At 38.4% G+C, this 15,683-nt stretch overlaps 2 protein-coding genes across 2 annotated transcripts; one reads left to right on the forward strand and one right to left on the reverse strand.

Moving 5' to 3' along the window:
- Positions 1 to 5,315: 5,315 nt before the first annotated feature.
- On the reverse strand, positions 5,316 to 7,251 carry LOC100584372 (beta-defensin 105A). Its single transcript, XM_003282014.2, has 3 exons — positions 7,130 to 7,251; positions 6,742 to 6,783; positions 5,316 to 5,482 (listed from the first exon to the last, which is right to left on the reverse strand). The coding sequence occupies exons 1-3, from the start codon at positions 7,197 to 7,199 to the stop codon at positions 5,358 to 5,360; spliced, it is 237 nt and encodes a 78-aa protein (XP_003282062.2). The 5' UTR covers positions 7,200 to 7,251; the 3' UTR covers positions 5,316 to 5,357.
- Positions 7,252 to 9,677: 2,426 nt separating this feature from the next.
- Positions 9,678 to 13,084, forward strand: LOC100590398 (beta-defensin 106). The gene is made up of 2 exons (XM_003282107.2): positions 9,678 to 9,764; positions 12,836 to 13,084. The coding sequence occupies exons 1-2, from the start codon at positions 9,716 to 9,718 to the stop codon at positions 12,982 to 12,984; spliced, it is 198 nt and encodes a 65-aa protein (XP_003282155.1). The 5' UTR covers positions 9,678 to 9,715; the 3' UTR covers positions 12,985 to 13,084.
- Positions 13,085 to 15,683: the final 2,599 nt, after the last annotated feature.

Raw genomic sequence — 15,683 nt, forward strand, 5'->3', positions numbered from 1 at the left:
AACAATAACTTCGAAAGAAATTTGTATCCAAATACTTATTGTAGAAAAGAAGAAATGTTTAAATCTATGACTTAAAATTATGCCCTAAGAACCTTAGAAAAGGGAACAATGTAAGTCCAAGTATGCAGAATAAATGAAAAACAAGTTATCACTACAGATCCAAGAAACAATAAACTAATATAAAAATTTTGTCAACATGTATATGCCAAAACATTTCACAACTTACATAAAATAGAAAAATTCTCTCAAAAATTTAACTTACCAAAATTGACACAAGAATTAGCAGAAAATATAAGTATTTCTGTATCTCTTAAAGAAAGTAAATGTGTTATTAAATGAAGAATGGCTTCTGCTTAAGATGTAGAAATACGTAAAGAAAATCATCCCACATGAAACAAATACACAGCAAAACACATGGCAAACTGCAAATATTTAGTTTCTTGAACTCATCGGAAAGCTAAGGTCACAAGTCAGCCACCTAACTACAAATATAAGAAAAGACAGGAACTTCCAAAAAATAAAGACCATGAGTGCTTGCTTACCTGAAGCAGATTACCCCCAGAATATGATTTAAAAGATTTCAGGTAGTCTGTAAAGAATTGCTAAGAGCAAGCATAAATTAGAGAAACAATATAAACGTCTGGGGTCACAGACAAAAGAGAAATTCACACCAACTTCTAATGTCTTCTCCATAGACTCAGCAGGTGCTTCCAAAAAAGATTAGAGTATTTCATGATGTAAGTTGGGTGAGGGGAACAGGAGCCACTGTGAGAGAGAACAAAAGCTTGCAAGAATCTTTCTCTTATATGGAAAAGAAAGTCTTAATTTTTTAATTAAGAAACTGGGGGAAGAACAACAATTTTTTGTACAGCACTGCTGAATAAACAATCTAAAAAAATGCAAAACAAAATATTAAAGCTAGGAGAACTAGGAGAAGAGAGCACATTAAAAAACAAAAACAAAAAACATCCTCTACCTTTGTCAACAGAGAAGACATACATGCCTCCTGTCTGTAGAAAGATGACAGAATAACTGCAGCAAACTTCTCATCGAAAAATATGCAAGCCAGGCCAGGTGAGGTGGTTCACACCTGTAATTCCAGCACTTTAGGAGGCCAAGGTGGGCAGATCACTTGAGCCAGGGGTTTAGTTTGAGACTAGCCTGGGCAACATAATGAGACCCCCATCTCTACAAAACATAAAAAATTAACTGAACATGGTGGCAGGCACCTGTGGTCCCAGCCACTCAGGAGGCTGAGGTGGGAGGATCACTTGAGACCCGGAGGCAGAGGATGGGGTGAGCCGAGATCATACCACTGCACTGCAGCCTGAGCTTCAGAGTGAGACCCTGTCTGAAAAAAGATCGAGGCAGAATAAAATGGGATAACATGTTTACAATGTTCCAGTGAAGCCATTTGGCCCTGGGTTTTACTATGTGGGATTTTTGTTAGTGTTATTATTATCAATTCATGGACTTTATTTGTTATAGGTCCATTTTAGACTTTCTATTTCTTCTTGAATTAGGTTTGATATGTATGCATTTCTAGGCATTTATTCATCTAGGTTATCAAAATTGTTGCCATACAATTGTTTATAGTATTCCTTTATAATATTAAAAAAATTGTAAGATCGTTTGTAAAACTTCTCTTTCACTCATGATTTTAGTAATATGAGTATTCTCTTTTTTTCTTAGTCTAGTTAGAGGCTTGTCAATTTTCTTGATCATTTCAAAAAATAAAGTTTTGTTGTGTTGATTTATTCTATTGTTTTCTTAGTCTCTATTTCATTTATTTCCACTCTAATATTGATTGTTTTCTTCCTTCTGCTTGCTTTGGGTTAGTTGGCTCTTCCTTAACTTTCTTGAGATGGAAGATAATTTATTGATTTTAAATCTATCTTCTTTGTAAATATAGGCATTTACAACCATAAATTTTCCTTTAAGCATTGTTTTAGCTGCATCTCACAGTTTTGGTAAGTTGCTGTTGTGTTGTGTATTTTAAAGTGTTTTGGGGGTTCTCTTTAAAGTATTTTCTACATTCCCTTATGTTTTCTGCTTTGATCTATCATTTATTCACACTTGTGTTGTTTAATTTCCACATAGTTGTGACTTTCCCAAATTTCTTTCTATTATCCCATTTTGTTCAGAGAACACACTTTATACGATTCCTATCCTTTTGAATGTATTGAGGGAGCTTGTTTTTAAATCTAACATACAGTCTATTCTAAAGAATATTTCATGTTAACAGAAGAAGAATGTGTATTTTGCTGTAATTGGTGCAGTGTTCCACAGACGACTTTGAGGTCTAATTGTTTTACAGTGCTGTTCAAATCTTGTATTTCCTTGCTAATCTTTTTTCTAGTTGTTTTGTCTATTATTAAAAGTGGTATATTAAAGTCTCCTGCTATTACTGTTGAATTCTCTATTTCTCCCTTCAATTCTGTCAATTTTCCCTTCATGTATTTTGGCACTCTGTTTGTTAGGTGCATGTGTTTATACTTGTTCTATTATCCTGATAGATTAACTCGCTAACATTATAAAATGCCCTTCTTAATCTTTAGTACCAATTTTGTCTTAAAGTTTGTTTTGTGCACTATTGGTATAGCCACTACAGCTCTCCTTTGGTTATTGTTTATATGGCAAACCTCTTTCCATCCTCTTACTTTCAGTCTCTTTGTTTCCACGAATCTAAAGTGTAAAGAAAAAGTGTTCCTGGACCAAACTGAGGGTCGGGCTGCTATTTCTCACAGCCCAATAATGAGATGCAAATAAACTGGGGAGGAAGAGAGTTTTTATTTCTGCAACCCAGTTATAGGGAGAAGGCCTGGAAATTATCGCCAGACCAACTTAAAATTACAAAGTTTTCCAGAGCTTATATACCTTCTAAGCTCTATGTCTATGTGTAAGTGTGCTTTCATCCAAAGACATAAGTTATTAACTTCCTTTAATCTATAACTAAGGTCTGAGTCCCGAAGACCTTCCTCTGGAGCCTCAGTAAATGTACTTAATCTAAATGGGTCCAGGTGCAGGGGTTATTACCCTTATCTTGTCTCCTGCTAAATCACTGATGTTTGGGGAGTTCCTTCAGACCTCCTATAAACTTATTTAATCCTAAATGGGTCCTGTTAAGAACTCCTCCATTATTTTGTCATGCTTTAAGGTCCAGGAAAGGCCTAAGCAAAACTCTTGGTGGGCTTTTGTTACATTCAGCCTTTATATCAGGGCACTGGCTTTTTAAGCTTTTGATATTTAACTTCACCACCCAATGAGTACTAAAACAGTTGTTATGGAGGCTTGCATTAGTGAGACTTGGCCTGCCATGAAAGGGAATAATTTGTGACTAGGCGAGCACCTGTGGGAGGTGTCCTCTGCAGCTGCCATCTGGATGCTACGTGAGGTCATCAGTGCGGTAATATCAGGGCACAGATACTGGTCTACCACTTTGTATGACTCTGAGACACTCACATGACTCTTTCATTAAAAGAAACTTCAACTACGTTCCAGAGCATTTTTTTAAGATAAAGCAATGCAGTATTTGGAATGAGTAAGTAGTATTCCAGTTTCATGGTGTTCTGTAAGCTAGCAGCTGCATTTGCACTGTGGAGACCTGGGGAGGAGGAGCATCTGCCAGCAGATAATTACTGTGAACTGGACTCTTAAGACCAAATACCCTACTTCCCACTTCCCTGGGGTAATTCCTGTATAAATGAAGGAAACACTCTAGGCTTCTTGAAGGCTGTGTTTCAAATCTCTTTTGGAAACCAGTGGATCATATGTAAATAGAGTGAATCTAAAAATTGAACCAATCAAGCATTAAAAGGGTTCCCGCAATGGATAGTTCCATAGAAAGAATTTAATATGTACAAATAAAGTGTTGGAAAAGATGACAATGCAAAGCGGGAACAATGAGGCAACCCTACTGATAGTCACAGCTGAAATCTCCCACTGCCCTTAGGTTTGAGGAAAAACAGAAGGATTTGTGTGAGCCTGGGAGCAGCACTGGCTGGCAGAAGCTAAACTTGCAGTGGGACTGCTAAGTGAGAGCAGAAGACAGAAAAGCAGGGGCTTTGCTGAGCAGGAAGAGCCACTGCTGGCGAAGAGAGGGAGTCAGGGAGAAATACACATTGTCCTTCCTTCTTCAATCTTCCATTCTTGTAGGAGAAACATTGACCAAAACCAGCCAGAAGTCAGGAAGCCTAGAAAATGTAGTTTGCATTTAATAGTTTCCATTTTACTCAGCAAAGCAGAAAAAAACAAGGAACAGATTTGAGCACAAAGAGACAAATAATAGGCCCAAATATTAAACAAAACATCGTTTAATCTTATACGTTAAAACTAAGTAACCAAGTTCAAGTCACTGTTCATAGGACTGGTTTAATTTTGACCTTTATTTTGTGAAGCTGGGTTTTATTTCACAAGGCAAAAGTTATACAGTCAACCATTTATGCACATTCTGTGTTGAACATTTTAAGTTAATCTCTAATCATTTTCCTTCACAGGTAAATACACCGTAAGTACTAGAATCAATGAATGACAATATTTAGGCAAACCAAGAAATAATGTGAATATAAAAATAATGTATTATATTTGATAGAATTATTACTCCACTAACATAGTTAGTACATACAGATGGATACACAAAACATGACAGCAATGTGCACATCAGTTACTGGATCCTAGCTATGGCTCTGAAGAACTAACAGCCTCTTGAGCCTCAATATTTTCAAATGTAAATAGGAGTAATAAAACCTACCTCATAAGGTAATCATGAGTCATATGAGAGAAGTATGGAAAATATTTCATAAATTATGAGGTACTCTACAAATACATAGTAGTGGTATCTGATTGAGCAGATACTAGGTACACACTCATGTCTTGATTTTTTTTTAAAGGTCATCTCACCCAGCATGGTGGCTCATGTCTATAATCCCAGCACTTTTGGAGGCCGAGGCGAGTGGATCACCTGAGGTCAGGAGATCGAGCCCAGTCTTGCCAACATGGTGAAACATCGTCTCTAGTAAAAATACAAAAATTAGCCAGGCATGGCAGTGTGCGCCTGTAGTCCCAGCTACTTGAGAGGCTGAAGCAGGAGAATCACTTGAACCCAGGAGATGGAGGTTGCAGTGAGCCAAGATCAAGCCACTGCACTCTAGCCAGGGCAACAGAGTGAGACTCCATCTCAAAAAAAAAAAAAAGTCATCTTTAAAAAATAAGCAATAAAACAAAACAAAGAGAGAAAGAAATGAGAATGATTCTGAGACTCACTCACTCTGTGATTTGGATAAGCCACACAACTTCTCTTGAACTTCTTTGAATATCCAGGTCTGCTTCTAAGGCCAGAAGTGTGCTGGTCTGGTTTGTCAGATCCTCTGTCTGCAGCAGAGAAAGTTCAGCCTGCAATTTCCATCGGGCTTCTCATTCTCCAAGCACTCCTTCCTGCATTTTCCCCGACGGAGCTTGCACGACTCACAGACAGCAAACTCACCTGTGCCAAGAAAGAGCTGCTGAGGGAGCTTTCCAGAAATGGGGAACATGTCAAAGACCACCAAAAAAAAAAAGGGAGACTTCGTATGTATGATTACAAAGAATATTTTCAAGAACTAGCCCAGATTTTTCAAAAATAGTTTCTGCTTTTTGCAGTAGGGAGTTGGGGAGAGTTAATTTTTAAGCAACAGATCATCACAATTCCTACTCTCCAAGAGTTTATAATCTTGCAGGGATCAAAATTAAACCACAGACAGCCAAAGAGACATACATATTACAGAACTTTAAAAATACATACCTGATATGACTGTGAAGTTTGCTAGACAAAAAATGGGAGGGGTATATTGTGGTTTTGGAAAGATCCTTGAAGATGAAGTTAAGAAACTTAGGTTCAACTCTAGTTTGGACCTAGTAATGGGCAGGTTAAGGTCCACATTCTCATTTGTCCAGTGGCCATTCTAGAAGCACCTGACTACATTTTTAAATCAGCTTAGGGATCAGATGGAATATTATATGCAAATATTTTCATTATAATAATACCTACCACATAGGACTGTTTTGAGGATTACATGACAAAGTCCATGTAAAGTTTTTAACAGGATGCCTGGGACAGAGCAAACACTCCAGGACTAGTAGCAACCTTAATATTTCTCACTTTGAAATTCTGTCTAAAACCTTTTCAACTTTGTCTACAATATTTCTTTTAGTTTTGTTTACAATGTGCTTTCTTTCTGTATAAGATGACTTCAAAGAAAAAGAAAAGACTTGGGGGCTATTCGCTATGAATAGCTTTTCTTCAATGGTGCTGAGTTTTCATTGAGGCAAGCTCACTCTTTAATTTGAACTTCCTTCAACTAACTTCATGAATTTGTGACATATATTATTACCAGACTTAGCAGCAGAGCTTGCAAGAGATGGGCAGGCATGTTCACAGAGCAGTGCTAATTGGCTGGTACAAGAATAAATCTAAGAACTTGGTTTAGTGAGCACCAACAGCTAATGGGAAAAGCCACTGAGTCCAAATCTCTATGGCCAAATTACAGTCCAGTCACAAAGATATTTTTCTGTGAAATCAAAAATATCCAAATATTATACTTGGAACAAGAGAAAGAGAAGAAGATAAGTTAGTGAACTGGTTTTTCAGACAATTCTATTTCTGCCACTATCTCTGTCCCCTCTTTGCCTCCAGACATCAGAGAGAGCTAACAGAGCCAGAGTTCCTAAGAGAAAAAATAATTATATACAAGAGATTTAACTTACCTGATGGAAATGGTTGGGAAAAATCAAGTCCTGCCTGGCACCCTAAATTCAAAACAAAATACATTTTGAAAATTAAAATCAACACAGGAATTAACACCGTATAAAACATTCCCAACTCCACGTGTGACATAGCATAACAGGAGACAGTAGATCAGACAGTTGCAATGTTTATTCTATTTCTCAAGGCCAGCACTCCGGGTAACCAGCAAAAACAAATTACAAAAAAAAAAAAAATACACTATATGCTGTTTGCTCTTAGAAAATGTCACTGTAGGTCTAAGAAATTCCCATGACAGGCTCCATGAGAGCTTGACCATCAAGGTCAAATATAGAAGAATCATCAGGCTTTAAAATCTGCCCAATCAAAATCCCATCCATTTTTATTTACCTGATGGCAGTTGAACCAAAATGAAGAACACAGCAAATAGAAAATAAAATGTCTTCCTGATCAGGGCCATCTTTTAGGGAAGACTCTTAAGAATAGAGATTGGGATTTCCTTGAGAATACCCAAATGAGAGGCTCATTTTTATTTAAAAGTAATGGGGAGATGCTGTTGATCAGTGAAGTGAATCAATAAAACACAATTATATGCTCCATTTCCCAGGATCAAGGGATGATATCATGGATAATAACCCTTGGCATCCAGAAAGCCTTTTATTTTGGGGAGTCTAACTGGTGTAGTGGAAAGAACATTAGGCTAGAGGTTGAAAGAGCAGGTGCCATGCGAGTTTCCACCATATTAATGCAGGGGCCAGAAGCTAGTGACCCCTTTCATCTCTTCCAGCTTCTGTTTTCTGGAAGAAAATAAGAACCCATTCGCAAATTCTGCCTGCCTCTCAAGGTTTTTTAAGAATCTAGTATGATTATAATGCAAAAGTGTTTTGAACACGTGGAATGCTTGGAAGGAGGCCTGGTACCATGTAAGAACTCAATAAATGTGGACTCTCACTTTTCTAGCTTTCATTTTTATTGTCTACAAATATCACAGGGAGAAAAGGAAGGGTAGCAATCATTTTGTCAAGTTAGCTCTGAGTCTCCTTTCCTGTAAGATATCACTTCACACACCAAAGCCATAATTACTGCATATTTTAAATTCACTAAGGACATGAACCGCCCAGATTGGTGGTTTGTGTCTATTATCATAGCTTTTTGGGAGCCTAAGGCAGGTGGATTGCTTGAGCCCAGGTGTTCCAAGACCAGCCTGAACAACACAGTGAGATCTTGTCTCCACACAAAAAATTTTTAAAAAATTCGCTGGGCATGGTGGTATGTACCTGTAGTCACAGCTACTTGGGAGACTGATATAGGAGGAGTGCCTGAGCCATCAGTTTAAGGCTGCAGTGAGCCATAAGCATGCCTCTGCACTCCAGCCTGGGAAACAGAGTGAGATCCTGTCTCAAAAAAACAAAAAAACAAAACAAAACACACACACACACACACACAAATATGGAATGAAAAGCAAGATTTATACCACTATCTTCCCCTCAAATAAGTCCTGCTTATTCCTACCCTGTTGCCTATATTTATGCGATGTTCTCTTCTTCATTTCTGTAATGTAAAGTAGAATAATTTTAAAATATAGACTACAAAGTATATGACTTACAAAGTATATGACCTTGGATAGGTTCCTTAATTTGATGAACCTCAGTTTCCTAACCCTTAAAATGAAGATATAATTACGGTACTTAGTCACAGAACATTTGAGAGGCTTGACTGAGTTAAGGTATATAAAGTGCTTAGCAGAGCTTCTGGCTACTATCACTAGTACTACATGCACATTTCTCTCTATTCCACCTTGAGCTCAAGTTTTCTGTAAACCTTTTTCAAGTCCATTAATTCACCATGAACCTTTTCTGACCTATGCAGGAAGGCACTCATTTTTATGTTGCTGCTGTGACTTGCAAACAATTCAGATTCAGAATCCAAGCTAATGCCTGTATACAGAGAGGATAGGGCCGAGTCTCCAGGCTTTCAACTTTCAGGCATTTTGTATAGCCTGCATCAGGACCAGCCACCTGGACAAATGCCCAGTGAAGTCACAGCTCCCTGCCTCAACTTGGGGTTTAATGCTCTGCAGTCACTGTGTTGAAAGTCTTAATAACTTTACCTTTGAATATATGCACTGTAAATAAGTCTGTTGGGACAGTGAAGCATGCTCTGGGACTTTGGAAGCATGGCTTATGTGCACTCCAGACCACCTTCCCCTTTTCACCTTCCTGGGAGTATTCTTAGCCACTCGTCCCTCACTTTCGGCACCCTGGGCCCCACCTGGCCTCCCCCTTACGATCCCCTTCCAGCAACCATCCACCCCACAGTGACCTGGGTGTGAATATGCAGAGGACTGGAGTTGAGTGTCTAAGCCCTGAGTGTCTAGGGCAAGGCATTGTGGTTGCCAGCCCCTTGCTGTGTCAACAGTGCCATGGTACAGGTGGGCAGCATGGCAGGACCAAGCACCAAAAGCGTGCAGCATACAGCAAGATTCACATTTTTTAACAAATATATGCTTAGGTCAAGCACTTTACCAAGTTTACAAAGCTCAAAAAGACTGAATCTGGAATTCAGATTCCACCTCACTACGGTTCATCAGCTCTTAACAATACATTGAGATATTGTATAATTACTCTCATTTTACATATGAGTAAACCAAAGCTGTTCAGGAGCACAGCCAGGATTAGAAACCAAACTGCTGGACTCCAGATTTTTTTATTTTTTCTGTGTCTGCCCTACTCTGTCCTCCCTTCATCCCCACTTTCCTTCTTGAAAACTTTCCAGAATCAGAAAAGTGATGAGCTGTAGACTGAGTGACACCCACTGAGAATAGCTGGGCTCTGTGCAGCAGAGCATAGAAATCCTCTCATTTCTGCTAAGCCTCACTGATCAAGATGTTACTTGGTCTGGAGAAATGTATAAATGTGGGTGTTTGCTGCTTTGTCATCATGGACATGGTGCTGATCTCTCAAGACACTCCCAGTCATGAGGACTTTCCTCTTTCTCTTTGCTGTGCTCTTCTTTTTGACCCCAGGTAAAATGGGCATCTTTACAGGGAAGGTGATCGGAGGTGGTGTCCCAGAGAGAGGGTCCCCTTCAGTGAATGCCTGGGTGTGATCAACCCATCTACTACAAGAGGTGATATCCCCCAACACCTCTTCTGTAATTCCTTTGCATTTTACATTGTTATCTAGGAGGGGCTGTCACAGGTTTGAAAGAATAAAAGAAGGCCAGGAAAGATGCCTTTTGGCATCCAGTCTCATACTCACTAACAAAAACAAAAATTGAGAAAAAAATTAAAAACAAGGATAGCAGTCTATGAACCTTTTAAAATGTAGTTATGGTAGAGATTGAGACAGGTAAGGAGGAGAGACAGGTAAGGATATGAGCTTAGAGACACATATGGATTCATGCCAGTCATGGCAACAGGTAAAGCAGCATAACTTGGACTGCCATTTCTTGATCACATATCATCAAGCCGCGTACTGTGATAAGAGCTGCACATAAAATGCATCTAGTCTTCCAGTGCCAGCGCCTTTAAGGAAAACTCTGTCCTACCCCTAATCTAATGGCAGTTAGAGAAAATCTTTTTGGGTTCGAAGGTCCATTTTACAAATTTTATTACAGATGCAGAAATTGTGCCTCAGATGGGCTAAGTGCTTCTCAGAGTCATATAGATAACCAAAACAAAGCCAGGGTAGGAGCCCAACTGTCTTGCCACAGTAAGAGGCATTAAAGACGCCCTTCCCATATCAAAACTCTCTTCACTTTCTCCTGCTCCTGGGAATCTCCAGTGGCTTCAATTGTATCCTCTCCAAAATTAAGGCATAAGACCAGGCTCATGTGAGCCTCCAGAGAGCTGAAGAAAGGGATTCTCAGAGCCCACAGTTAGTCCCAATTTGTGCCAGATGCCAGTGATATACAATCCCAGGTATAATGCTCAACTTTTCACATCAAGTGCTCATAGCTCTGGTCTGTTTTGTGACAAGCCTGTGTGAGTAGATTCTGTGTCAGGACACGAGGATCTAGGACTGACAGTGACCTATGCCATATTCAGGCCACTGGTTTTGCTATGCACATTCGAAACTGACCAGAGGTATCTTTCTCAGATCACTCATACTTATTATATAATTAGTCAAAAAAAAGATGTTATATACTATAAAATTATCTGTTAGGTAATACTATAATTATAAAATTATATTTAGTTACTACAATTATTGTATAATTATAGATACTTATCTATAATTACATAACACTTGTTATATAATTATTAATCTAATAATTACCTATTAGATATACTAGAGTATACTACTATACTATAATAGTATTTAGAGAAAATCTTTTTGGTTTAGTATAGTATTATAGTATAGCATAGTATATACTATAATTATTTACTAGTATTACAGTATAATATACACTAATATTACAGTATATTATACTAGTACTATATAGTATATAGTATTGTACTAGCATATATTATATATATATTTTTTTGAGATACAGTCTCGTTCTGTTCCTCGGGCTGGAGTGCTGTTGCACAATCTCAGCTCATTGCAACCTCTGCCTCCTGTGCCTCCTGGGTTCACGTGATTCTCCTGCCTCAGCCTCCTGAGTAGCTGGCATTAAAGGCATGTGCCGCCATGCCTGGCTAATTTTTTGTATTTTTAGTAGAGACAGGGTTTCACCATGTTGGTCAGGCTGGTCTAGAACTCGTGATCTCATGATCCACCCTCCTCAGCCTCCCAAAGTGCTGGGATTACAGGTGTGAGCCACTGCACCCGGCCAGATATAGTATGATATACTAGAATGTAGTATAGTATAGTATAATACACTAATATATAGTATAGTATATATACTAGTATAATACTCTAGTATATAGTATATATACTACTATAATACACTAGTATATAGTATATATAATACTATAATACACTAGTATATAGTATAGTATATATACTAGTATAATACTATAGTATACACTATTATACTAGTATATACTGTAGTACTAGTATTTTTATAGCATATACTAAGCTATACTATAATACTATATTAAACCAAAAAGATTTTATCTCAATACCACACTATAGTCTATAGTATAGTATTATATTAGTATCTGCCTTACAGTAGGGCAGAGAGAACATAGACCCCTGCCAGTGACAGCCAGCATCCATCGAGCTTTGAAATAGTGGAGTATTTTCACTTATGAACTGATGTGCTGATCCTGGATAATGATTAGTGCATATGCTGGCACTAATCCATCTGGCTGTAAGTTTTACATAGAGGTGAATTAGGCACCTTTATATGTTGACATTAAATGTATATACATTATAGTATAGATATTAAATGCAATCTCTGTACATCTGATGCCTTCATTATGTATACACAAATAGGGCAACTCTAAAATGTTGATCCTGATAAGACATGCTGTCTGTCCTTAACTTGAAGCAGGCTGCTCTTGGGACTGCTACTGATAAAGCCCTAAGGTGGGAACTGGAATTCTATGCAAACTGAACTGAGAAAATCTTAGAAAAACATTCCCAACATGCTGCACCCTCCTTCTCTAAAGCACAAGTTTTCCACAGTCAATGTTTTGGTGGAATATGGAGGAGAAATCAGGCTAAGCCTTCCAAGCAAGTTTCTATCTACCACAGTAAACTCATTTTCTTTTTATATCTTTATCCCTTCCTTTGTTCTGGTCTGGAGCTATCTCCTCAGTCTTAGCTCTTGCTCTAGTCTCACCAAGTAGCAGCCTCTGAGAGTGCACCAGGAAAATTAGCAGCCTCGGGGGGTGTTTATGGGAACAAGTTGACAATTATCCCCAACAGATTTTGATCCAAGAACCATAGCTTATGGTTCCCAAAGCTCCTACACAGCTTGGTCTCAAATGCTGGAAGACAAATGTATTCTTTCTGGTATTTCACCCTGTGTGACTACGAGACTGAAATATCAGATAAAAATCAGGTCCCCTACCATCTCTTCTACCGGTAGGATATGGCACTATGACAGCTTGTGAAAAAATTTTCACCAACTAGTCATACAACTGTATCTGGTAAACATACATGCCTGAAAAGGGAATTAATCCAAATGGCTCCTTCTCTCGTGTAGCCAAGAATGCATTTTTTGATGAGAAATGCGACAAACTTAAAGGGACATGCAAGAACAATTGTGGGAAAAATGAAGAACTTATTGCTCTCTGCCAGAAGTCTCTGAAATGCTGTCGGACCATCCAGCCATGTGGGAACATTATAGATTAATGCAGAAGATTTGGGTTTCCAGAGAAGCATACATAACCTAGCTTCTTTTTACTCTTGCCTCTGCTGTAAGCAGACACTTTAATAAAAATAAATGACTGTCTTTGCTCAGTTTGTCAAGTGTTTCATTTAGAAAGGAGAACAGCACTGCCTGACCTTGATGCTCCCTCCATCCTGGTTTATTTTTCTATCATCCTGGAGTAAATAAATTGTCCCAAAGCCATCTGATATTTTTCTTGAAAGAGGATTAGAAGAGACTAGAAATCAACAAATCTCTAGCTTCTACTCAGTCAGTTGGTGCTTACTAACCTATTGAGATGAAAGAAGTAAACAAAAGAAAAGAAAGGAGAGAGAGGGAAGTAGAAAGAAGATGAATAGGTAGAGAAATGAGCACACTTTTTTTTAGTACAAAACAAAATTTTATCCTTTTTTTTCTTTTTCTTTTTATTATACTTTAAGTTCTAGGGTACGTGTGCACAACGTGCATGTTTGTTACATATGTATACATGTGCCATGTTGGTGTGTTGAACCGATTAACTCATCATTTACATTAGGTATATCTCCTAATGCTATCCCTCCCCCCTCCCCCCACCTCACAACAGGCCCCGGTATGTGATGTTCCCCTTCCTGTGTCCAAGTGTTCTCATTGTTCAATTCCCACCTATGAGTGAGAACATGCAGTGTTTGGTTTTTTGTCCTTGAAACTGGAAACCATCATTCTCAGCAAACTATCACAAGAGTACACTTTTTAAAAATTTTTACCATCGTGCCATATGCCCACATAAATGAGCATACATTTACATGAATAGCTACATGAACGACAAATTGATGGATAGGCAGTCCATTTATCAAGGACTTTTATGTGTCACACACACACACACACACACACCTGTCTAAATTAATCATCATGACTCCATGTCTTTAATTGCGGCTAGTTAACTATTTCCTGTAGACTTGTTCTCTACACATAAGTCTGAGAGAAAATTTGCTGACAGGCAAGGGGGTCGTAAATACCTCTATGACTCTCAGTAACTCCAGTGATTTAGACCCTCTTCCCCAAATCACTGCCTACGATTTTCCTAGGAACTAGCTGACAATTTACCTTCTGATTCTAAGCCTCAAAATTACTGTTATGGTGGGAATGTGTTCTTCCAAAATTAATGCTGAAGCCTAATCCCCACGCTGGTGATTAACAGGTGAGGACTTTGAGGAGGTGATTAAGCCTCAAGGGCCCTGCCCTCATGAATGGAATTAGCACCCTTATAAATGAGGTTGAAAGAAGCTGCCTTTCTCCTCCCACCATGGGAGGACACAGCATTTGTCTCTTCTGCCATGTGAAGGCTGAGCAACAAGGTGCTATCTTGAAAGCACAAACTGGGTCCTCAGGATATAATAAATCTTTTGAGGTCTTCCAGCCCCTAAAACTCTAAGTAATAAATTTCTATTGTTTATAAATCACCCAGTATAAGATACATTTTATTATAGCAGCATGAATGGACTGAGACAATTACTTGGTTTAAGTAAGAATTTCCTGTCATGTTTCCAGTGCTTAAGAGTTAGTATTGGTTTCCTGCTGGCTCAGAAATCTTGCCTTACCTCCCCTTTAATTTTTCAAAGTCGATAGATTTAATTCTACTAGAATCAATAACCCTTTCTGAAAAGGATGTTTTAGTTACACTGTCTACTTTGAGATAATTTTAGATTCCTATATAGTTCCAAAAATAATAATAATAATGCAGAGAGATACCCAGATCTTTTACTCTATTTTCCTCAAAAGTAACATCTTTGTAAAACCATAGTGCAATATCACAACCAGGTTATTGACACTGATGCATAACATTTCCATTATCAGGAGGACTTCTCATGTTACCCTTTCAGAGCCACTCCCTCTTCCCTCACACCTCCACCTCCGTCTTAACCCTGTATAAGTGATTTATTCTCCATTTCTACAATTTTGTCCTTTTAGGAATGCCATATAAATGGAATGTATAAATCCTTATTAGACTGGCTTTTTTCAGTCAGCATAACTTTCTGGGGATTCATCCAGGTTGTTGCATGTATCAATAGCTCTTTCCTTCTTATTGCTGGGCAGTATTCCAGGATATGGATGAACCACAGTTTGTTTAATCACTCCTTCATCGTAGGCCATCTCTCTCTCTCTCCCTCCCTCCCTCTCTCTTTTCCCCCACTTCGTTGCCTCCTCTTCTCCTCTCTACCTCTCCTTCTCTTTCTGTTTTGCATAGGGATATCTAATTGTTCAAGCACCATTTGTTGAGAAGACTGTTCTTCCTCCATTACATTACTTTTGCTTCTTTGATAGAGAGGAGTTGCTTTGGTCTTTTCTGAGCTATCCATTCTGTTCTGTTGCTCTGTTTGATCTATTTATTTATTGCTTCACCACTCCCGCACTGCCTTCATCACTGTAGTTTTTTAGTGAGTCTTGATATAAGGTAGTGTAAGTTCACTGTATTAACCCATTTTCACACTGCTATAAAGAAATATCTGAGATGGGGTAATTTATGAAGAAAAAGAAGTTTAATGGACTTACAGTTCCACACAGTTGGGGAGGTCTCACGATCATGGCAGAAGGCAAAGGAGGAGCAAGGTATGTCTTACATGGTGACAGGCAAGACAGCGTGTGCAGGAGAACTGACCTTTATAAAACCATCAGATCTTGTGAAACGTACTCATTATCATGAGAA

The sequence above is a fragment of the Nomascus leucogenys genome, unplaced genomic scaffold (assembly GCF_006542625.1).
Source record: "Nomascus leucogenys isolate Asia unplaced genomic scaffold, Asia_NLE_v1 Super-Scaffold_544, whole genome shotgun sequence".
In the NCBI taxonomy this organism is placed as follows: Eukaryota; Metazoa; Chordata; class Mammalia; order Primates; family Hylobatidae; genus Nomascus; species Nomascus leucogenys.